General features: G+C 37.9%; 3 protein-coding genes across 3 annotated transcripts; 1 reads left to right on the top strand and 2 right to left on the bottom strand.

Annotated features, from left to right (window-relative positions):
- Window positions 1-3059: 3059 nt before the first annotated feature.
- LOC115977811 lies at window positions 3060-4019 on the bottom strand. Its single transcript, XM_031099840.1, has 2 exons — window positions 3534-4019; window positions 3060-3323 (listed from the first exon to the last, which is right to left on the bottom strand). Exons 1-2 carry the CDS (start codon window positions 4017-4019, stop codon window positions 3060-3062), a joined length of 750 nt encoding a protein of 249 aa, XP_030955700.1.
- Window positions 4020-7137: 3118 nt separating this feature from the next.
- LOC115972516 (clathrin interactor EPSIN 1) lies at window positions 7138-14265 on the top strand. The gene is made up of 11 exons (XM_031092833.1): window positions 7138-7412; window positions 7587-7638; window positions 9128-9207; window positions 9335-9413; window positions 9513-9596; window positions 9698-9843; window positions 9978-10217; window positions 10474-10634; window positions 11755-11936; window positions 13269-13653; window positions 13771-14265. The coding sequence occupies exons 1-11, from the start codon at window positions 7372-7374 to the stop codon at window positions 13992-13994; spliced, it is 1674 nt and encodes a 557-aa protein (XP_030948693.1). The 5' UTR covers window positions 7138-7371; the 3' UTR covers window positions 13995-14265.
- Window positions 14266-14777: 512 nt separating this feature from the next.
- LOC115972548 (exosome complex exonuclease rrp6-like) lies at window positions 14778-22710 on the bottom strand. Its single transcript, XM_031092875.1, has 10 exons — window positions 22574-22710; window positions 21175-21350; window positions 20773-20904; window positions 20625-20675; window positions 19630-19726; window positions 18140-18186; window positions 16814-17030; window positions 15837-15963; window positions 15709-15751; window positions 14778-15076 (listed from the first exon to the last, which is right to left on the bottom strand). The coding sequence occupies exons 1-10, from the start codon at window positions 22635-22637 to the stop codon at window positions 14999-15001; spliced, it is 1032 nt and encodes a 343-aa protein (XP_030948735.1). The 5' UTR covers window positions 22638-22710; the 3' UTR covers window positions 14778-14998.
- Between the last annotated feature and the right edge of the window lie 1804 nt (window positions 22711-24514).

The raw sequence follows: 24514 nt of genomic DNA, 5'->3' as shown, positions 1-24514 counted from the left end.
CATCCTGGTTAATTTCCCTCAAGCCTGTGGTCCGAGGAGTCAGCGGACTTAGGTTCTGTTTAACACTTAGAAGAAATTGTGCAGTAGTTTGGCGCCAAGAATTACAACTTTCATTAATAATAGTACATTTTCAGGTTATTTACATTCTAAGGGCATGGCACTACATGTTCATCAAAATCTTCTAAAAAGTAGGCCCTTATGCCGGCTATCGAGGTGATACGATATGGGCCTTCCCAATTTGGTCCGAGTTTTCCCCACGTGGGATTTCTTGCAGTGCCCAAGACCTTCCTCAATACTAGATCCCCGGGTGCCAGGGGCCTTAGCTTCACCTTGGCATCATAACCTTGCTTAAGCTTTTGCTGGTAGTAGGTAAGTTGGACCATTGCACTCTCCCTTCTTTCCTTGATGAGGTCTAAGCTTTTTTCCAGCAGTCCGTTGTTAGCATTGGGGCAGAATGTGTTGTTCTTCTGTGTCGGGAAATTTATCTCTAAAGGAATAACAGCCTCAGCCCAATAGGTCATCGAAAAGGGGGCTTCCCCTTTGGACCTGCGTGGCGTGGTGTGGTACGTCCACAAAACATGGGGCAGTTCTTCTACCCACCTTCTTTTCGCGTCATCTAATCTCTTTTTCAACCCATTTACTATGGTTTTATTGACGACTTCAGCTTGTCCATTCCCCTGTGGGTAAGCCGGTATGGAGTACCTATTGGCAATTCTCAACTTGCTACAATATCTTCTGAAAGCTTTACTATCAAATTGGAGACCGTTGTCCGAGATTAGGGTGTGAGGGATTTTGAACCTGGTGACGATATTTTTCCAAACAAATTTCTTGGCATCAACGTCTCTAATGTTTGCCAGCGGCTCAGCTTCGACACATTTTGTGAAATAATCCGTGCCGACAAGAAGAAACCTTTTGTTCCCCACTGCTTTAGGAAATGGCCCTAGGATGTCCAGGCCCCACTGCGCAAATGGCTAAGGGCTGGACAGCGGGTTAAGGGTTCTGCCTGGTTGATGTATATTTGGGGCGAACCTTTGGCATTGGTCGCACTTTTTCACGTATTCCTGCGCCTCTTTCTGCATGCTCGGCCACCAATAACCTTGCGTTATGGCCCTATGGGACAGGGACCTACCCCCCGTATGACTCCCACAAATTCGTTCGTGCAATTCCTCCAAGATAAGTTCAGTGGCATCTGGGTGTACGCACAACAAGTACGGTCCTGAGAACAAGCGCCTATACAGTTTGGAGTCCTCGAATAGCCAGAATCGAGAAGCCTTTCTTCTAATCTTGTCAGCCTCATTTTTATCTTCCGGTAAGGTGTCGCTCCTCAAGAATAGTACTAGAGGATTCATCCAGCTAGGCCCTGCCCTGATGCTGTGGACCTGTACTAAGTCAGTTCTCGCCGTCGTTGGGTTGTATAGATCTTCTACGAGTATGACCCGAGGAAGTGATTGAGCCGAGGAGGTGGCGAGCGTTGCACGGGAGTTAGCGTGGGTGTTTCCGCTCTTGGACACGTGCACTAGATTGAAGTGATCGAAATGCGCCCGCATGCGCTTGACTTAGACTAGGTACTCTCGCATTCTTTCATCCCTCGCCTCCAATTCCCCATTTACTTGTCCCACGACAAGTTTTGAGTCCGGGAACATGTTTATGGATTTCCCACCCAATTTCTGGATCATTGACATTCCTTTCAATAACGCCTTATACTCTGTTTCGTTATTCGTGGCAGAGAAGCCCAACCTTAGCGATTTTTCGATGGTAATCCCCTCGGGGGAAACCAGGACGAGCCCCACCCTTAAGCCCCTTTGGTTGGCCGCGCCGTCAACGTGTGTTCTCCAACAAGGGGGCTCTTGCTAAGAGATTGTGCCAATCAGTTTTTCGTCTGGGTTTAATGGCCCTCCTTCTCCTTCTGGCGTGGGTTTAGCAAACTCAGCTACCAGGTCCACAAGAACCTGACTCTTCACAGCGATGCAAGGCATGTACCTAATGTCGAAGGCGCCCAGAATCGTCCCCCACTTTGCTATTCTGCCTGTGTAGTCGGCACTTCGAAGTATTGATCTGAGCGAAAGTTGGGTTAGTACAACAACGGTATGTGCCTGGAAATAGTGGGGGAGCTTTCGCGTGACTTGCACGATTGCTAGGACGGCCTTTTCGAGGGGGAGGTAACGGATCTCTGCCTCGTGCAACGATTTGATTACATAGTAGACGGGCCGTTGCGTGCCGTTGTCTTCCCGGATCAGCACTAAACTCACTGCATGAGGGGCTACCGCAATATAGGCGAATAGCACCTCGTCGGCTTCAGGACTAGACATGATTGGTGGCCGGGTCAGGTATTTCTTAAGTTGCTAGAAGGCTAAGGCGCACTCTTCCGTCCACTCGAAGCCTTTCCACTTGTTTAATAAAAGGAAGAAAGGCCTGCACCTGTCCGCCGAGCGGGAGATGAAACGATTTAAGGCGGCAATCATGCTAGTGAGTTTTTGGACCTCTTTGGGGTTCCGAGGAGGTTGTAGGCTATGGATAACTCTAATTTGGTCGGGGCTGACTTCAATGCCTCTATGGGTCACCATGTAACCTAGGAATTTCCCTAACCCCACCCCGAATGAACACTTGGACGCGTTCAGGCGCAGCCTGTACTTTCTCAGAATCCTAAAGACATCGCCGAGGTCTTTAACGTGGTTAGTAACTAGCTTGCTCTTCACCACCATGTCCTCTATATAGACTTCGATGCTCTTACCCATCTGTAGTTCAAACATCCTGGTCATCATCCTCTGGTAGGTCGACCCGGCATTCTTCAAACCAAAGGGCATTACCTTGTAATGGTAGTTTCCAACAGGGGTGACAAAAGCCATTTTTTCTTGGTCCTCAGCAGCCAGGGGTATCTAATGGTAGCCTTGGAAGGCGTCCAAAAAATTTATTCGAGGGTGTCCCACGGTCGAATCCACCAATCGGTCTATCCGCGGCATAGGGAAAGGATCCTTCGGGCAGGCCTTATTTAGGTCTGTGAAGTCCACACAGACCCGCCATTTCCCACTCTTCTTCTTCACCACGACTGTGTTGGCCAACTATTCGGGGTAGAATACCTCCTTGATAGCCCCTGCTTTCTTCAATTTTATAGCCTCCTCTCTCACCGCATTTGCATGCTCTTTCGACAGTCGCTGAGGAGGTTGCTTCTTAGGTGTTACGGCCGAGCTAACATTAAGGTGATGGCAAATGAAATCTGGATCGACCCCCGGAGCCTCGTAGGTATCCCATGCAAACACGTCCACATTCTGTCTGAGAAAGTCAATTAGTGTTTCCTTCTCTTGGGGCGGTAGTTCTGAGCCGACCTGAAAAAAATCTTTCCGGGTCGGAGCCCATAAGAACTTTCTCCAAATCCTCACAACTCGCTTCCTCGGTAGGTCCCTCACTACCCGAGGCCAGGGCCGGGGTCGTTAATTGCTATAAGCTGTTCTCGGCTGAGGTGGGGGGCTTAGTACTCGATCGTCGCGAGATGGCTGACACATGCATTGCTGGGCCATGGCTTGGTTCCTTATTACTTCTTTCACTCGACCTTCCGACGGATACTTCACCTTCTGGTGTAAGGTTGATGACACAGCCACTAGGGCGTGAAGCCACGGTCTGGCTACGATGGCGGTGTAGGGGGAGTATGCATCTACCACTATGAAGTCCACCTCCACCACGTCTGAGTTTGTTTGTATAGGCAGCCTAATCATGCCTTTCGGAGTGACGGTTTTTCCTTCGAAACTCACTAAAGGGGAGTCATATGCTGTCAGGTCCTCTGGTTTCAGCTTCAACCCCTTGTACAGGTCGGGATACATTACTTCCACGGCGCTACCCTGATCGACTAGCACCCTTTTCACATCATATTCCCCAATCCTGAGCGTGACGACTAGGGCATCGTCGTGGGGTTGGAGGGTTTCCAGTTTATCTTCATTCGAGAATCTGATTAGGGGCGTGGCCATCCCTTTAGCCCTCTTGGACGCCCGGTCGTCAGCTTCGGTAGGGAGCCGGCCCACCGACATTACTCTGAAAGGATGGGAGCCGGTCCTTCCTAGTGCGGCAAGAATGACATTTATTGTGCCAATGGGTGGTCTCAATGTGCTTTGCCTTGTTTCGATGTTCGACTGCTTCTGCCATCCGACAGGATGATGCAGTAGATGTCTCAACTTCCCCTCTTGGACCAACCGGTCTAAGTGATTTTTTAGATTCCTGCAATCATCGGTGGTGTGGCCCGGCTCTTGGTGATACACGCAATACAAATTCTGGTTACGTTTCGCGGGGTCGCCTGCCATCTTGCTTGGCCATTGAAAGAACGGTTCGTTCTTCACTTTCTCTAGGATCTTATGTAATGGTTCTCAGAACACAGCATGGACTGCCTATACCCCTGTGGATCCAGATTGCTCCGAGTAATCCCTTCTCGGCAGATTACTGTTGTTAAAGCGGTTCGACCTGAAGTCCTTCCTCTCTTGAGGGACAACCTTCACTTTGCCCTTTCCCATCTATTGGTCTTCTTCGACTCTCTTGTACTTGTCGATTTTGTCCATGAGTTGGCGCACGCTAGTGACCGGTTTCCCAGTCAGGGACTTTCTTAAACCATGCTCTGTCGGTAGGCCCCTCTTGAATGTGCTAATGGCGACATCATCGTAATTTCCCTCTATCTCATTATACATTTCCCAATATCTGTCTGAGTAGGCCTTCAGGGTCTCTCCTTCTCGCATGGACAAGGACATGAGGGAATCTAGGGGCCGAGGGACTCTGTTGCTAGTTATGAAGCGAGAACCGAAAGCCTGTGTCAGCTACTTAAAAGAGTTTATGGAGTTTGGCTTGAGGCCATCGAACCATCTCATCGCCATGGGTACCAAGCTGGACGGAAACACTTTGCACATCAACGCCTCGTCCCTGGAATGGACGGCCATCCTCTGGTTAAACTGGCTTACGTGCTCTACTGGGTTTGTCTGACCATTATATATTGTAAAAGCGGGTTGGTGGAACCGCCGAGGAAGCTCAACCCCTTCTATCCTACGCGTGAAGGGCGACTGGGAGATGCGGTCCAGGGCCTTACTCATGGCGTCGTTTGCTAGGCCCTGGTAAGATGGGCTTTTGTGGCCGCGTTTGCGAGGTTGCTCTTCCTCGTAGGAAAAGTTTTCACTTGGCGGGGTTCTCGATCTCCGCCTGTACTCATTGTTCTCCTCATCGCTAGTGTTCGAGCTGGGGGAAGGACGCTTTCATTGCGCTTGGCGTAACTTCTTCTTCAAGTCGTCGATTTCCTACTATAGAGCCCTATGATCATTTCGCTTATGGGATGCATGACCTTTCCCTCTTGAGCGACTTCTGCTCGTGTGGGAGGTGTTTACACTACCCTCTCGTTGCTTATCTTGATCTCTCTCCCGTTCGAGGTTCAAGAAGTTGTCTTACCGTTAGGAGTTTGCGTGTCCCGTTTGGCGCGGACCTGATCCTTCTATTTCTAATGGTTTCACTTGTCGAGGCACGAGTTCTCCCCACAGACGGTGCCAATTGTAGGGTCTCGATTCGGGGTCCAGGCCCAACAGTTATGGGGTTCTGGCCCAAGGAGCCCTAGACAATGAATTTATAGAGAGTGGGTTACAGAACTAGATTCTAACGAAGTGCGTGCTAGTTAACTTTGGTCCCTCCTTCATGTCCATTAAATATACGGTCCGAGGAGACGTATGGGGTGTATCCCAGTCTCAGATCAAAGGTTATGGTTCGTCTCTTCTTCCTCTGTTCTTCGTTTTTTTCTCTTTTTTCGTCCTCCTCTTCATGGGGACTCCCCTCTCTTATATAGCCTCCTGGAAGTCATCAAAACCTTACACTTGTTGATTATCTGGACCTTCACTTGAGTGCCCGTCCCATCGGACATCTCCCCCATCTTTCTATGAGTTGCGGTAGCCAAGGTAACACTGTTCACAAGTCCTCTCCACATTAATGCGGCCGGAAAAGTAGCTGCCATGCATTTAATGTGGCAGCTGTAGCCTCTTCCTTGGCACTCTACACTTTCTTCCCTCTTAAGGGTTTGGAGGACTTGTCCCTGTTACTAATACTCGCTGGAGTGAACCCGTATATCTGGCAGAGTGCATGTTCGAGCCACACTTGGTACGTCCGATGAGACATTTCTCCTCGGACCGCCTTTTAAACAATTTTGGGCCCGTAAGAATTGGGCCGGAAGCCTTTTGATACCCACACCTTCCCCTCGGACGTGGTCGAATTTTATATGGGGTCCAACGTCCATTGCATGATCTTGGGATTTTACCCCTACACTTATTATTATTTTTTATTTTATTTTATATAGGGTTATGTTAACAAGTACTATTAGAGCAATGATTAAGAATCGATTTAAAAAAAGTTTTGACACTACTTTTATGGGAAATAGAAAAAATTATTAAAATATTAATTTTTTTTCTTTTTCTATAAAAAAATTTCTTTAAATGAATTGTTAACTATTATTCTAAAAACATCAGTTAGCATTTCCTTTATATATATATATATATATATATATATTTATATATGATATCATTCCAACCTATAAAATATGCTCCATAGGTTGAAATTGGGCTCTTGCTGACTTATTACTAAAAGTCTAAAAGCAAAAGGTGATCATAGTTGCCATTATGCCCAAGGAAGTGGTGGGCTTAGGGTTGGAGTTGATTGGTTTGCCATGGTTGGCCATAGGTCTCAACTCTCAAGGTATATGTGGCACACACGTGAAGGCGGTGGTTAGTGACAATATATATATTTATTTATTTATTAGGTGCTGAATTTTTTGGTCATCTCAAATATTGGGATCTGTTTGGTTTTTGATTCCTCAATTTTAATACTTGAACTCACCAAGGTTAAAAGTGAACTTTTAAATGGTATAAGAATTTACTTAATTTATAAGGCCCAACACACAATAATACACAATAATTGAGAATACTCATGCAAGAAAGAAAAAAAATTAAGATAGACAGCCCTTCAAAAAAAAAAAAAAAAAAAAATTAAGATAGACAGAATTTTTTTTTAAGTGAGAGGTTATTAAAAAAGAGAAAAGAACTGTCGTTTTTACTTTTTTGCAGTTTTACCTCTCCCAAACTCTCACGGTAAAAACCACGAGATCTATCCAAATCACAAGGCCATTTTTTCCCCCTTTGTAACATCTTCACTCAAAGGTGCTTTCTCGCTCGGCTCCTTTGTCATTCATAGATTTTATATGTACTAATACTACAAATTTGAACATTCCATTTCATTTCATTCTCACGTTTCAAACACTTGCTTCCGATTCATTCAGATCTATCTTCATCTATCCAAATCCAAACCAAATCTCCGTTTCTCTCTTTTCAAAATTTTCTCCAAATCTCGCGGGCAGATCCATCAATCACCATGGATTTCATGAAGGTCATCGATCAAACCGTTCGAGAAATGTGAGCTCCTAACTCTTCTCCATTACGATTTTCTCAATTTCGATCCTTTTTTTTTATATATATATATATATTGAATTAAATCGCAAATTTCAATCTGATAAAGCTTTAATAAATCTGCTTGATATTCTCATTGAATAATTCATTGTTTTATGATTTTTTTTTTTTTTGGCGCAGAAAGAGGGAGGTGAATTTGAAGGTCTTGAAGGTTCCAGAGATGGAACAGAAGGTAAATAAAATAAATACACTCATTTTTTTTTTGATGAATTATATAATTTTGTTACGAATTATTCAATTTCCGTAACAATTTTAGATCGTTTTTTTGTGAATATAGAAATTTCATATTAGTCTCAATGATTATTACAACGAGCATTGCGTTAGTGCAATCTGCTTCTTATTCTTCATGAAAATTACAATGCGAATTTTGATGTATGATATGTTAAATCAATGTGCAATATATACTGAATTTTTTTGGATTATGAGTTTTGCTGTGAGTTTCACTAAGTATTATTGTTGTAGGTATGTTCTGGATTAAGATCGTCTAGGGTTCTTAGGTAACTCCATCGTAGAGTTCTTCAAATCCTATCAATTCATTTTGAAATGTGTGGATCGAGGTAGTAAAATGCGAAAGGCGGTCTTAAGGCACCAAGCCCTTATATTATAATCAAGTGAAGTGTTTTTGAAATGTGTTACCTAAAGAAATTAGGTCTATTAATTGATTTCAAAATAGGATTAACATGGTTTAGGCTCTATTGATTATTCTAACAATAGGTTTTACAACAAGCTTCTGTAAATTAATTAATATAACAATAAGTTTTACAAGTTTCCATAAATTAATTAATCTGAAGTAGGTTTTGGAAGAAGTTTCTGTAAATTAATAATCCAATAATAGGTTTTACAACAAGCTTATAATATATTAAAAAAAAAAAAAAAAACAGTGAGGCTCTCACCTTAGCGTCTTTTTCATGGCTTAAGGCTGTTGCCTTGCTTGCCTAGGCTCTAAAGGCAATTGCCTCACTTAAGGCATCTTGCCTTAGAGCCTTAGAGGCACCTCACCTCACCTCTTGCTTTTGACTACCATGGAGTGGATCGGTGGATTATATCTTAGCACGTTTGACGATCACCATTTTGAACTCTACCTGTGCCTGTTCTTAGTGTCATATATTTGTTCATAGCCGGTCCCAAGCTTGGGAAAAGGAGGGTTGTGGTAGGTTGACGGCTAGCATGTGTAAAATTTATTCACTCTATTATGAATGACAATCACCATTTTTATATCTATTTAAATTATTGATGATGTGGTAAAATTCAAATTTTAAGGACTCTATGGTGGAGTTACCTTGAGAACCGTAGAGGATTCTAATCCATATTTTCTCTAGGTGCCTTTGATTTTATCAGGTTCAAAATATTAGGCTTAACCAATTCTAGTTTTCTGTATTATAAGCAAATATATAAATCATTGATCTTGACAAATTTGAGCAAAATTTGGTAGTATCAACCTTACGGTTTACGGATTTATTTGAACGTTTTGGATCTATAAGCAAATTTCACCAGTATAGGTGAAAATGGGCAAGGCCATTTAATATTAAAGGGGTGGTGTCTTATCCTTTTTGTTTCTGTGATAAAATTGAAATTGATAATATGTGTGTTTAATGGACTTATTTTATGTAATTGATCTCTGAATTCATTGCTTAAATGTCTTTGTATATTTATAAATTCAGGTTCTGGATGCAACGGATAATGAACCTTGGGGTCCTCATGGCACTGCCTTGGCAGAGATAGCACAGGCCACAAAAAAATTGTAAGTTTAAACTTTTTTTATCTCTCATTCATATATTCTACTTCTAATTTTTAAGCTTGTGCTGATTTCTTAAAGAAAGATGTCTCACTTTACTTTAACCTTACCTTATACTTTTGATATTCTTCAGTACTGAATGCCAGATGGTTATGAGTGTTCTGTGGACAAGATTGGCAGAGACTGGCAAGGACTGGCGCTATGTCTATAAGGTTAGCTTTTCTATCATTTCCACGTTATTCAGTCTTGGAAATTATATGCAATGCAAGTGACTTATGGGCCTGAATTTCCTATAATTGCTTATATATCAGGCATTGGCTGTCATAGAGTATTTGGTGGCACATGGATCTGACCGTGCAGTTGATGACATTATAGAACATACTTTCCAAATCTCTGTAAGGACTTTTAGATTTTGTATAGTTTCCCATGCAATTCTCCACAATTGTACAACGAGGTTGAATGTTGTCTCACATTCTATTTGGTTTTGTTGGTAAAGTCACTCTCAAGTTTTGAATATGTTGAGCCAAATGGGAAGGATATGGGAATAAATGTGAGGAAGAAGGTGGAAAGCATTGTGTCCCTTTTGAATAATAAGGAAAAAATACAAGAAGTTAGAAATAAAGCTGCTGCAAACCGTGACAAGTATGTAATGCTTCAAGAATTGAAATTATATGGTTACATCAGCTTCTAGGAATTCTGTTTTTCTTCTTTTTTTTATTTTTATTTTTTAATTTTTCCCCTCAAAGAATGAACCCTTTGGATACTGCTACTCTTAGGTACGTTGGACTTTCTTCTAGTGGAATATCATTCAAATCAGGTCCAGCTTCATATGGTAGTAGCAGCTATGGAAGTAGTGATTGGCGTGGAAGTGGTACAAGAGATGGTGATAGTTTCAGGGACAGTTATAGAGACAGGGATCAATATGGAGAAGAGAAGTATGAGAAGAAATCAAGTCGTGGGGCCATCAGTGAGAATCAGGGAAATGCTTATAAGAAAGGTTCTACACGCAATGGCAGGTATGAAGTTTACATCTGTTCCTGATATGCTGCCAATTTTTAATAAATTTTTTAGGTGTTTGTTTTCAAGACTGAAAATTATGTTGAATAAAACATGGTTTTAATTACCTATGGATGGCTACTGCTCTCCCCTCCCCCCCATCCTTCCCCCCCAATCTGTGGTGTCATGCTTGTACAAACAAACGCTAACACATTTGCATCTGTAATTGTTAAATTCTTTTTCTATTTTGCTGATTTTAGATTGTTTGTCTTGTAGTAATGCTCAAGACAAAATATCCTCTAGGGCATCAAAGTCATCAACTAAATCAAATGCCTTTGATAAGTATGGTTCAATTGCCTCTCAAAGTTCAAGTGCCCCTTCAAATAACAACGAGGATGAATTTGATGATTTTGATCCGCGTGGAACTTCCAATACTAGTATGTATCTGTAATGACTTGTTTCCCATGGTACAACTGTTAATGTATGTTATGAAAAAAGTCATAAAATAAGTCACATGTCTTCTAGTGTACTTTGCCATTTTGATTTTTTAGCTTTTGTCTACAATGAGCATATCAGGCGTCTTTTTATGGTGAAATATTTCATACCATATCAAATAAAGCATTCAATCTTCCCCAGCCTGCTGATATGCCGACTGAATATTAAAAAAAACAGATTGCCTTTGAGGCCTATTTCAGATAGTTCTTAACTTGCTCTTGTACTAATTAGATTGTGGAGGTACTTGTAAAAAAAAAAAAGATCACAGAAGGAAGAGATAAATTGGTAGCATGATTTTTTTTTTTTTGGTATCACAGAAGGAATGAAAGGAAATTCCACCAAGTCATCTGGGAATTTATTCCTCAATTATTAAGTAGTTAATTGATAGGCATTTCCCTATGGAGAATGTGCCATAAAATTGAAGAGGACATGGTCTTGACACAGTGACCAAAATTTTGAAAAAGAAGGAAAGCACGCTTCTCAATCGTCTCTCTCTCATCACTTTGGCCACTCAAATTGACTGTTGCCCAATCAGATTTGCACCACTCAAAGCTCATCAGTTCTCATCCATGCTCATTGCTACTGCACTTCTCAAGAATCTCTCTCGAGTCATGCCTTTGCCACGTACTGGTCTATAAAATGGGGAAATTTGCTGTTTTTTTGGCTTAAATAAACATTATATATATATATATATATAAAATTGTTGTGTCCTGTGTCATGTCCGTGTTTGTGCTCCTTAGGATATGAGACAAGGCTTGAATGATTATCTTTATGTAAGGATGTGTCAGAAACTTGCATGTGCCATAGAATCCTGGTGTGTGTGTTGCCTTGTGCCTTATTAGTGTATTATATTGTGTGTTTGAGTTTTTGAATTCTTTTCCCATAACTTGAGCAGTTACATTATTAATTGTTTCTGCTATCATGAATCTTGTTTCTACTTCATCATAGGCACAAACTTTTCAAAAGCAATGATACTGATTTTGAACTAGTGGCCTTTATTTGTTAATACTTAATAGCATGTATATTAATTTTACATATGTATTGTTTTATGCTTTTTGACAGAGGCTTCTGCTGGAAGCTCTAACCAGGTGGATCTGTTTGGAGAAAGTTTGGTTGGTGACCTCTTGGATGCTCCAACATCTGTTCCCACAGAAAATCCTGCTGTGAATAGCAGTTCATCAGAGGTTGATCTATTTGCAGATGCAGATTTTGTATCAGCATCACCCCATGTAGATAAGGCACAGGTCAGACACCTGTTATCTCAATTTATAAAAATATATTTTTTATGTAGAAAATGCTCAAAATTTTTATTTTACAGTTTTTATATGTAAAGTAGCCTTGTACACCTTGATAATTGAGTTTATTGTTTCCTATTGTACTACTTTGGTTTGGAATTTGGGCAGAAGAATTATGTGGTATGGATCTTCATGTCAGTTTCTTTTCCTTATACTTGAGATCGGTGTAGTTTTCTATTAATCATCTTAAAAGCCATTTATTTGAAATGGTCTTTAGTTCCTTTGACACTGTAAATTATGTGGTATGGATCTTCATGTCATTTTCATCTGGTGTACTTGAGATGGTTAACTTGCACCTGAGGGCAAATTGAAGGTTTTTTTTTGCTGCAAACAATTAACTGTAGCCTTAAATTACTGATAATAACTGTAAATTTACTTTTACTCATCAAAAAAAAAAAAACTGATTATAACTTTATTTTGGGATTCCTTGTGAGTGAAGCTCTAGTGGAACGAGTACTTACTAATATGGGTATTTTCATTCTGTGTGTCTCTTGGATAATTTTTCTTGGAATTATAAGTATTAAAATAATTTAAATGATAATTATTCTTAACTCACAATAGGTTGTTTCTGGTTTCACTTTTCTCACTGAATTTACTTTCCATTCTGAAGTTTCAAAAGAGAGGACCTGCAGCACCAATCTGCAGTTAGAAAAAAGTAACTGGGGACGGTCCTGCTCCTGTAATGGTTTTAGTGATTTTTTCACTGCAGTTTTCTTTTTTTTCTATTTGGTGATATTTTAACCCTCCCATTTTATCCAGTGATGCCAAGTAAATATAGGTTTGAGAGAGAGATTTATCTGTTGAATTGGGTTGGCTGGGTGAAATTTTATTAAACTTGCCACCAATCCAACTGAAACACTTTTAAACATCTACATCCAATTTTTGACCAATCCAACTGACTGAAATTGTCTGCAACCCTTTGGTTCGGTTCAGGTCAGTTGGGTGGATTGGTTTGACTGGGTGTTTGATCACCCCTAGATAGAGGGCTATAAACTTAAATTGCCATATTTTGGAAACTTTAGTAGGGCACTCAATGCTTTAATGAGGGGGAGGGTGTAGTAAAATGAAATGAGCCCCTAACTAATGGGGGATAAAGTGTAATTTATCCTTATTAAAAGAAAGCATGAGCAAGCATGTAGAAAATGTTTGAATTGTCATTTCTTAATCCTTAAAAGCAATTAATTAGCTGTAGGAAAGACAGAGGGTGTGTACTTTCTCCTCTAGGGGCCAATGAATGACCCCTTTCTTCTGCATTAACAAATGTTATTACCATTTCTGCAGACTGAGGTTGATCTATTTGCTTCCCAACCGGCAATGACTCCGTCAGTATCTCCCACAGTTGATCTTTTTGCGGTCCCTGATCCAGTTGTGCGGGCAGAAGTTAAAGCTCCAAATCCTGCACCAACAAATATTGACATTGTTGATCCCTTTGCTGCTGTTCCGCTTAACAATTTTGATGGATCTGATTTATTTGGTGCATTCACTTCTCAATCTGATTCAGTATCCTCAGAACCTGCAAAGAATGATGTCATTGATGGAAGCCTTAATAATTTGGGTGGAAAATCTTCAGTAGAGACTCAACCCAAGAAGGATGCTTTCCAGGTGAAGTCTGGAATTTGGGCAGATTCACTTAGCCGTGGACTGATTGATCTTAATATTGCTGCTCGTAAGTGTATTTCTCAACCAAAAAAATTACCTTCCCATAGTGTATTTCACTTCCACGTGTTCTTACATGAACATTGATTTATGAACTTGTGCCATATTCATTTAAATTTACTTGCAGCCAAGAAGGTATCCCTGGTAGATGTTGGCATTGTGGGTGGATTAACTGATGGATCAGATGAAAGGGAAAAGGGGCCCCCAACTTCATTTTACATGGGGAGAGCAATGGGGTCGGGATCGGGTCTTGGTAAATCTGGGTTCACATCTTCACAGGCAGTGGGTGATAACGACATCTTCTCAAGCCTTGGTGGGCAACAATACCAATATGGTGGCTTCCAGAAGTGATGTTTTTCCTTCCTCATTTATGCTCTTTCTCATGTTTTCTTTCAATATTCCTTTGCATAATTGGCAGGTTATTGGAAATCATTGAACATTTTGGGTTTGTTTATATATTATTATATATACATTGAACAATATTAAGATCTGAGAATGTATGACCGATTGCAACATGGCTTCGTTCATTCCTTGCAGAGTCTACCAAGTTTGTTTGGTGGCTTTTATTTTGACAGTTAGAAGACCTACTTAACCCTGACAATAATATCATGAAATTCCCAAATGAAGCCATACTGAAACTTGCAGTCGCAGGTCCCATTTTGTAATTTGATTCAAGCCACAAACTGCAATGGCCTACTTCCATTAAAGAACTTGCCAGCCTGCAGCTAGTGCCGTTTGATCAAGCAGCGACAACGGCCTAAGATTATTTGCAGCCACCGGTTCATCCCCTGATCAAACACTCTAATTAATACTTCTCAAAATTTTTGTTATTACACAGACGTGGAATGAGGGATTAAGCTGAAAACCCATTATTTGCAGCCACTGGTTCATCCCCTGATCAAACACTTAATCAAAATTTTGTTATTAAACAGACACGGAATGAAGGATTAAGCTGAAAACCCAAAGCTGTTGGCCTATTAACCTAAGAATCTGAGTTAATTAAAATGGTTCTAATTTGATTTTCTAAGAGCTGAGTTAGTTATAAAAGAACGATTTAGATTATTATTATTATTATTATTTTTTTTTTTAAAGAACTTTGCACCAGAGCCCCATCACTGATTCAACCACTAAGCATGTTATCCATTTTGAATTTATTTCGTTTGCCTGCAGTAACAACAAAATGGCTGGTATAAAGTGCAGCAGCTTCTAAAACTGAGTGATTTTTCACAAACATTAAGCAGCAAAGTCTCCATGTTAATCCTCCCCCTAACCACCCCAGAAAAGGAGAGAGAAGAAAAAGGCTCTTATTGTAAAGATGAAGTTCATCTGTTCAAGAAAAGCATAACATATGTTTCTTAGTAAATTTCCAGCATTCTGCCCCTTAACATGGCTTCCGCTTTCCTCACCTGCTTCACTGGTCCAATGATAAAAACCTATAAAATGATAACCAAAAAAAAAATCAGGAATTTGTACGGAGGGAATTTCACGATTTTCAAATCATGTCAAAAAAAAAAAAAAAAAAAAAAAAATCCAAACTAAGCCAGAAATGAAGCTGTTCCAAATTTCATAAGTATTAAGATCCCACAATTTTTAGGATTTGCCTATTCTCAATTACGCAAAATTGCAATTCGTTTGTTTACACATGTTGCCACACTCAGGTTATCTCTCCCTCTCTTTTTTTTTTAGATTCTAATATTCCATACCAAGCGGACTCTAACTTCATTGGCTTCATGTTTATATCTAGATCTTGAAAACTCCATGCATGCAATTGCTCAATTAAACAACCATGAGCATGATAACAATTTTAAACTAAGGAATGAGCAAAAATAAGATTGTGAAAGAATTGGAACTTGGAAGTACATGGAGAACACAAATCAGCAAAGGTTTCTAGAGATTGTAAATGATTTGGTAAAGTAGCATTATGCAATTTTGAATTTTGGGGGAGAGAAATTGGGAGAAGCAATAATGTCATTCTTTCTGGACCATCAAAGACAAAATTTAAACTTAACAAGTTGAATTCAATATGCCAGGTACCATCATCAGCTTGTCACGAAGAAAGACTAACCTTGTCAGGTGGGCCCTTAGCACCTCCCATGAGAATTTCCGCACTGCAAAACATGCATTAGATGTAAAGAACCAAAAGAAAAAAGAAAACAAAAGAGAATAAAAAGTGGGGCAGAGAGAGAGAAATACTTGCAAGATTCCTTGATTGACAAAATGGTAACTCCTTTTCTCCCAATAACACGTCCCATCTTTCCTGGGGGAACATCAAGTACTGAAAGGATTTCTTCCTCTGGAGCATGGTCCATTATGATATTCTCTATAAAGATCAGTACTGGATTAGTATTCAATTAAAGTGTATAGCGCTTACTTACATTCAAACAGAAATTTCATCACTGCATCCTAAAAACAAAACCCCTCCAACACCAAAACTACCCAATCTCTCCGACTACATCCCAAACCTCTAAACTCTAAAGCTTCCCCCAATGTCATCCTCTGCTAGGTAGGGTAACCTATCTGGCAACTTTCCTTCTTCCTATCCCCATTCTGTCTACCAGCAGCCGGGAATTGCAATCCAATTTTCTTCAACCTTTCTCAAGAATTCAACATATTTGCACAGGTTCAGGTATCGAACAATATGGACTGATACATTCATTACAATTCCTACAATATGCAGCACGAATTGCTCAATAGGGCCAATACATGAGCCTCCCCTCTAGAAACATACAATTCAATAATTTTTTCTCTTACCATTTCAATCTGTATCTGATTATATAAATCGCATATCATCTGATACTAATAACCATGCAGCCAATTGCTTAGTGGCAGATTCCCATCAGGATAAAGGAAGAAGTTCTGGTAAGCCATTAAGGGGTTTACTGTTCATACCAAATTTTTCTGAAAACTCTAAACTGGAATTGTGTATATTTATCCTTCAAGTCGGGGCTTTTAAGAATATAAATAACTCGCCATTTTCTTGAAACATAGGCTCACATATGTGCACCATTCTTAATGAGTAATTCTATCTTGTTTGATGTTTAAGAAGAATATCCGTGACACAACATTATTTGAATTCAAAAAATAAAATCTGGAAAAATAAATTATCAAAGCCAAAGAAGATTATAAACACAGCAATATAAAATATATCATGCAATTCACATTATAAGCACCTGGAATGGGAGGAAGAGATGGCCAATCAGCATGGTCATTATCATTAATACAAAAACATCGGCAATAAAGAGCACCACGAACTGCAAGATACCATAAGGATCGTTGATTTAATTTCTCCATCATCTTGTGATAGATGTAGAGGAGAAAGCGGACATCATCGGCAGCTGCACGGACCATCAGTTCTGATAATGGTCTGTAAGTCCAGAACTTAGGGTCCTGTAATAGAAATGGAAGATAAATATTATTCAACAGTCACTGCTGCTTGGAAAACACTTATTTAAGAATATTGTAGCAAAGCAAATTACAATCTTATGCACTGAATTCCCTTTGGCCATCTCCAGAAAAGGACATGACTACACTGATGCGGTTCTCGTCATTTTTTAAGGCACTCAATGTTAAAAATTAATGATGATAATTTTTCTTTATTTATTATTATTTCTTCTTTAATTTTTCATCAATACCTTGGTGATGAAGATGATGATGATGATAATTAACAAGAAGAAAAAAATCTCCACTTTCTATTGTTAATTGTTGATTTTTATCGCCAAGAGCCTTGCGGTTCACTGTTACAATTCTGTCATTGAGGAGAACCTAAGTTTGAATCCCTCTCCCCCACTTATTACATTTTTTTTTTAATGTTATTTTTTATCATTATCTATGATTTTTATTTACTTTACAAAACTTCCCGTGTGTCACGCTGCCCTTAACTAAAGAATGTGCCAACAGAGACAGTTTAGCTCCAAACCAGTTTAGAGCTATCTTCCTTCTACTCACTATGTGGCGATTGAAGAGAGCATTCATGTGTAATTTTGGTTACGTGACTTTTTAATGAGTTATGTGACTTGATTAAATAATACACATTGATAGTCTTATAAATCACCAAGTAGTGGGTTGGAGGAGATAGCTCCAAACTGTCCCCATGCCTAGTATGTCAACAACTGACAACTGTCCCAACTCCTGTATCTTCAATCACAAAAACACATACTCAATTTTTTTTGGGTAAAAATCAACACTAATCAGTTTTTATTTCACGGTAAACATTTGGTTAAACAAAATGAAATTAATTATTCTAAAGCCACTTTAACCAAAAATTGATATAATCATGGGTTGATTATTCAATGCTACTTTCGAAATAAGGAGTTGAAAGTGTCGTATATAATTTTTAACAAACATAATTATTCACCAATTTGTTTATGTTTAATCAATCATTCAATAATCTTTTTAAAAAATGAAAACAAATCCAAACCAAATGCAAACATAGAGGTGACTAAAAAAAAAAAAAAAAAAAAAAAATTTCCACAACAATAATAAGATGTTAAACTAACCTGCCTAAGGAGGACTCGGACTTCTTCCTTCTCAAGATAAGATATACCTACATTCAAAAATTGAAAGTGAAAACCAAGGCAATACAGAGGATTCAACTCAATGCAATAGTCCAAATTCAGTAGCACAAATCCCCATGTTCAAAAAAAAAAAAAAAAACTTATTAAATCTAGAGAAAATATAAACTAAGGGAAAAAAGGCACTCAGATCTGTCTAGTCATAAATTTTTAGTGAAATACTTTTAATAGCTCTACTACATATTCAACTTTACTTTGTGATAGATCAACTTAATATGTGATTTATCCCTATGCTCAGATCTTGTAATTATGGAGCATCAAATCACTGCACACCACATCAAGGTACTAATTATATATATATATATATATATATATATATATATATATAAGTTTACACATATCAACAAAATGAGGTATATCCAAAGCCAAGGATTCAATACCCACCAGGTGCATCTAACTACCCAATAAAAATAAAATGTATATCCAAAAAAGACATTTTCACCCTGCCTTTCTCAAAGCATGAAAGCGGTCATTTTAAGTATAAATGAACAAAATTGTAAAAGGGCGATGTTACACGGAGAACCTCTAACTTAAAAAACAAAATGGAAAGCATCCACCTGATTTTTCTGTTTTCTTTACTAAAAATCAGAATTCTGATAAATGATGCAATTAGGACAGAAAATTCACCTAAAAAAAAAAAAAAAGAGACCAAAGTTTCGGTTCAATGAACACCAACACTAGAAAATATATTGAAACCAGCCTACATCCTTCAGCTACTACTACAGAACTTATAAATCAAGGCAATGTTATAGGCCACTGAGGTTCATTTTCCCTAGCAAAGAAACAAAAGGAAAACTTCCCACCTAAAGATAATCTTAAGGAAGAAACTGCAGGATGACAGGGGTTGGGAGGTCAGTTACATGCCCATGTTTCAAATATGAGACAGGAATAAAGTTGTGGCTGAACTCTGATATTCTACAGAGCTACATCCTTTGTAAGGGCATCTATTGTTGTTGGGTAGATGAAAGCAAAATACTAATACCTTGTAAATCAATTGAAGCCCCATATTCCTGGGTTGACTCACGAACTTAAAAGCCAGTGAATAATCTTTTACCAGAAATAGTGAGTAAGATGTAAGGTATTCCAATTTCATTTGCAATCCTGAAACCTATGAAGCCATTTTCATCGAGTTTCTTTCTTCTTCTTTTTGGGTGGGGTGGGGTGGATTCTATGTTTGCTATTTACCCAGTCTACAATATTAGCCACCTCTCTACCATAGCAATGCACCACCCAACCACATTACCACCAAAAATGCTTGACATCATAATTTAAACATGAGAATCTTACAGAATGGACACATGAGAAACTGCCAGCAAGCATCAAATAATTTCTTCTAAAAGAATTTAGCTAAAGATGTAAAGCTTAATGACCAGAAAAAACAAAAATCCAAATGGATACCACGACACATATAGTACCACAATAACGTGGATCTGCAAGGAGGCCAACAAATGATATATAGTCATCTAGTGATCTTCTCCGCCCTTCTTGCTCCTCTATCAATGAATAAGCAATCTGGATACCAAAAAAAGGAAAAGGGCAATATCAAATTACTTTACAGAGCATGAGCACCTCTAAATCAATAAAATTTTTACTTCACTATAAAAATGTTTTCCAATGGAAAATCCAGAAGAAGGGGAGGGGGGGGGGGAGTTATTAAGTACAAAATACAGTCACTTTAAGTTTAGATTTAAGATAAGAACACCAGCTTAAATCAGTTAGTGATCTCTTAGAAGTTCTAGTGTTTAAAAAATAACTGCATTAGTACGTCAACCCTTGTTAAAAGGTGGTTACTCTGCAGGATCAAGCCTAACTAAGCAAGCCACTAGTCATGGGTAGATCAAGTCAACAGAAAAAAAGCTAAAAGAAGATACAAAAAATATTTTTCTTTGTCATGTTAAACCAATCAATATGTTCTCAAGCTCAAGATCACTCCTTAACAACGGTTTTCAGGCTATTCCCAATGGAGCAAACTCCAGCAGTAGCCATTAAACTGTGGAATTATTACCACAAAAGCTGACAGTCAAATTGAACCATCTGGATGCAGATAGAGTAGTATTCCTAAAATAAATAAGCAAATTAAGGACAAAATCATGTAAACGCTAAAATATTTGCTATAATAACAGGTATTGACAAATGGCAATAGAAAAAGGCAAAGCAGATAAAAAGAAAGACAAGGCCTGGTCAATTTTGTAAGTCCTGTGAATCAAACAATGGCTAACCCAACACCTCACACATAGAGCTCAACTCCTCCCCACTACATAAATAAAGTACGAAATTTTTTGGAGGTTATCTAAATCAAGTTATATATATGTCCTAAGCTGGAAATTTAATAGCTCATCAACTTATAACAAGGAATCTAGATGACCGATAAAAGAAGTCAATGATATTTTGGCAAGAAATAACTACTCACCTGGGTATCCACCACATTGTTCAACTTGATGCCAAATTGAAAATACAAAGCCTACAAAATAAGAATAAATTAAGGAATGAAAATAATATCTTTAATGAGGGGTTGATTGACACATGCTCAGATGCAAGTATGCAAATCAATTAGAGACCTCACTATCTCGTTTGCAATCGTGAACAACTTTTGTGATGTAAGTAGACTCAAGTGCAGGCTTACAGGCTCTCATAAGTATCTCTCCACCTTGACTGGCATCAACCAGATATATAGCATCCGAAAATGCAAGCTGTCAATAGAACTTCTAATGATTAATTACCAATAAGGAAAATTGAGGATATAAAGGTAAATTGAGAAATTTAAAATTCAAATTCCATAAAATTAGAACCCACACACACACATATAAAGAGAAAAACCAGCATCTGAACACACGCATAGTGCATGTGAAGAGACTACTAGTAGCAATCTTAATGTGAACGATATATATATGCACATATAATTCATTATACAGAGTATGATAATGCCATCTGAATTAAACAGTAAAACAAATTCATTTTACCTGCATGATACAGAGAGTTCCATGACGACAAAGGTCGACACCTTCACAATCAAAACCAATGACTAACTGATTTTCGGGTGATGGCTCCAAAAATTCAGCAGGAAGTTGAGATGCATCGGTGACAATATGGATAGGAACCAATTTTAAGTTGGCTTCATGATCCAAGGGCTTGTCACCTGTTATACACAAAATAAGTAATTCAATCATAAGAAAAAAAAATTTTCAGCATTGGTATTTAAATTCTTCACTTATTGAGATCCATCTCTGCGCACAGAACACACACACAAAAACAAAAACACAAAAACAAAATAATAAAAATATTCTCTATTACTCAGCTTGCTAACATTATAATTTGATTTACAAGATCAAAGCACAAATAGCACTACCTGATGACTGTGCCTGTGTGAAAACAAAAACATAAAAACAAAAAAATTGGTATTCAAATTCTTCAGTTATTGAGATCTATCTTCGCGCACAAAACATGCACACACATACAACAAACACACAAATCACAAACACAAAAACAAAAACAAACGTTATAATTCAGCAATGGTATTCAAATTCTTCACTTATTGAGATCTATCATCGCGAACAAAACACGCACACACATACACACACACACAAAACCAAAAACAAAAACAAAATAATAAAAATATTCTCTATGACTCAGCTTGCTAACGTTATAATTTGATTTCTAAGATCAAAGCACCGATAGCACTATCTGATGAGTGTGTGATAACAACAATATGAAATGTAAAATGAAAAACCTACAACACAGAATAGGATTATGTGAGAGTTACAGAAAGAAATGAGGAATTGCAGTGGAAAATCAAATCAACAATGAGCAAAATCAAAAGAATTACTCAACCTATTGTGAAAACGTAAGCTACGCGCACAAAATTTTCAGCTAACGTAAAGTAAATTTAAGTTAGAAATTCATTTCTGACGCATAAAGGCACCGTGTTTGGTTACCTAGAAAATAACGAAAAGTAGAGAAAAACCAAACACAAATTTGAACTATACGTTCAATTCCGTATCCAGCGACTAGACAAACCGTCCAAATAACTCCATCGAGTTTCCGAGAGAAGAATTCTCCGCGATCGGAAACTGTAGTTTTCTCATGCTTTCCATTTCCGCATTTTCTCGCCAGCCAAACAAAGCATAAAAGAAAGAGGGAGAAAAAAAAAACACACACACACACACTCACGCACACGCTCGCAATTCCAAAACAAGAACAATAACAATAATAACAGAAGCGGATCAAATTGCAAAAACAAAAAATAGAATAATCACCGTATAATATCATTTTACAGTATATATATATAGGCCTAGAAGAATTATTCACTGAAAAAAAAAATTAGAGAGAGAAATGGAAATAGAAATTTGAAGAGAGAGAGACCTGAGTCAGAGTCTGGGGGCAGAGGAATGTGAGTCTGATGTGGAGAGGGAGGAGAAGAGGCCATATGATCGGACAAGCCAAGTTTTACTCTGCACACTTTCGGGGGGTTTTATACTCCAAAATGTCTTTTGGTTTTTGCTTTTTTTTTGGGTTATGATCCCGTGCGGAAGGCTATAGTATTTTGCTTTTCACATCTCCGATATTTTAGTGCAGAGGAATGTTGGGATACATAATTTACCATAATTTTGTGTCATAACTTGGTATGTGGTGAATTGTGGTTTACAAAAGTGTGTCACCATCACACTTTTATCAATCACAACTCACCACGTGGCGAGTTGTGACACAAAATTGTGACAAATTATGTGTCCTCAACATTACTTTTTAGTGTATGATATAAAGGAGAAAGTATCTCCTGAACTGATACTGATACGGTGGTTTTTATGTCTCACTCACATATGGGTCTCACTTGTTAGTAAAACATAGGTCTCATAATATTGACTTATAGTCGTGTACATGTCTTTTTATTTTTCCTGTGTAAAAAAAAATACCAATTTGTTTTGATAAATATATGGAAAATAAAGAGTATGATATTTTTTAGTTATTATTATCCACAAATAATTATAGTTTTAAGTATAAAAAATGTATAGTAATTTTATGGTGTTTGAGTTTTTTTTTTTTTTTTTTAACATTTTTATTTATTTATTTGAGAATGTGACTTTTTTATATAGCCGTGTGTATGTTGGGTTTTGGTGATGATATAATTTGATGAGCAGATTTGAATTTATTTATTTATATTAAATAGTAGAATTATTTTTGAAAGTATATAAAAATTGGAATGGTTGAGATTACAACAATTGGAATGAATGGTCAAGATCATTGGGGTTATCATACTCCAAAGGTATCATAGAATTATCCCTTATTCAAGACATAAATTGCATTCCAAATTAAGCTAGATTTGTTTTTTAATAGATTGTGATAAAATATATGCAAGTGGACAAACAAGATTTTATCTTTGACTGATCAAAACATGAAAAAAAAAAAAAAAGAAGAAGAAGAAAAACCAATCAAAAATAAGAAATATATTAAATTCAAAACTAAATTTATGTTTGTTTTCAGCCAGGAAACATTTTCAAACAAAACTAACATCTATTCAATATTAACAAAAAAAGAAAAAAGAAAAAGAAAAGAAAAGATACAAAATAACTATGTCTTAATATATTTCATCTCAATTATATATGATCTATCAAAACAAAACTCAACATTCTTTTAAATCCCTAAAATCATATATAACTTATTAAAATTCTATGCCAAGTGTCATTATAATTATAATTATGTGTTAATTATATATGTATACATCCAAATTCACGCATCTTAATTTAGAAAATATTAAAATAGGCAATTCAAATATATTATGTTTATATATAACACTATAAACGTGTACATACTGTTGAGGGGGAAATTTTTGATATTCCCAAATAGAATATAAGGTAGCCAATCCGAAACTCAACGATGGGCCCTTGAAATAAAGCCCAAAGGTTATCGGTGTGGTGTAAGTCCGCCCAAACAAGAGATAGAGGCTGCACCCTAACAAGAAGACAACAATAAAGCATAATAAACACGTTAGTGTTGTTAGTTTGTTATATTATTAGTCTTTTTACTGCGTCATAGTTCAAATCAGTCCTCTAGCGGTACTGTATTATCTCCAGCGGTAGGGGTGAAATTATACTTAGAGTCCAGCAGTCAATGATTAAATAGATTTAGGAAAATGTTCAGTCCTGGGGGTCCTTGTGTGTCTCGGTTAGGGGAACTTATAGTACTTTCAGCCATCATTACATCAATGTGAGGGAAAAATTCAATTGTTATAAATACAGTATATCCTTCATCATAATAATAACAAACAAAGATTAAAGGATCCATTGTTACAAATAAAAGAGGAAAAAT

Source organism: Quercus lobata, chromosome 2, assembly GCF_001633185.2.
Source record: "Quercus lobata isolate SW786 chromosome 2, ValleyOak3.0 Primary Assembly, whole genome shotgun sequence".
Classification (NCBI taxonomy): domain Eukaryota; kingdom Viridiplantae; phylum Streptophyta; class Magnoliopsida; order Fagales; family Fagaceae; genus Quercus; species Quercus lobata.
Note: the sequence above shows the minus strand (reverse complement) of the source record. Positions and strands in the feature narration are given on the sequence as shown.

Bases quoted from the DNA above. Each gene is read 5' to 3' on its own strand.
- LOC115977811 (XM_031099840.1), bottom strand. From the start codon at position 4,019: ATGTCGGTGGGCCGGCTCCCTACCGAAGCTGACGACCGGGCGTCCAAG. The intron at 3,324-3,533 runs GTAATAAGGAAC...GATTTTTTTCAG, and splicing joins CGGAAGGTCGAGTGAAAGAA to GTCGGCTCAGAACTACCGCC.
- LOC115972516 (XM_031092833.1), top strand. From the start codon at position 7,372: ATGGATTTCATGAAGGTCATCGATCAAACCGTTCGAGAAAT. The intron at 10,218-10,473 runs GTATGAAGTTTA...TTTGTCTTGTAG, and splicing joins GGTTCTACACGCAATGGCAG to TAATGCTCAAGACAAAATAT. The intron at 10,635-11,754 runs GTATGTATCTGT...GCTTTTTGACAG, and splicing joins GCGTGGAACTTCCAATACTA to AGGCTTCTGCTGGAAGCTCT.
- LOC115972548 (XM_031092875.1), bottom strand. From the start codon at position 22,637: ATGGCCTCTTCTCCTCCCTCTCCACATCAGACTCACATTCCTCTGCCC. The intron at 21,351-22,573 runs GTCTCTCTCTCT...TGTGTATAACAG, and splicing joins GCCCCCAGACTCTGACTCAG to GTGACAAGCCCTTGGATCAT. The intron at 15,964-16,813 runs GTGCTTATAATG...TGATCTTTATAG, and splicing joins ATCTCTTCCTCCCATTCCAG to AGAATATCATAATGGACCAT.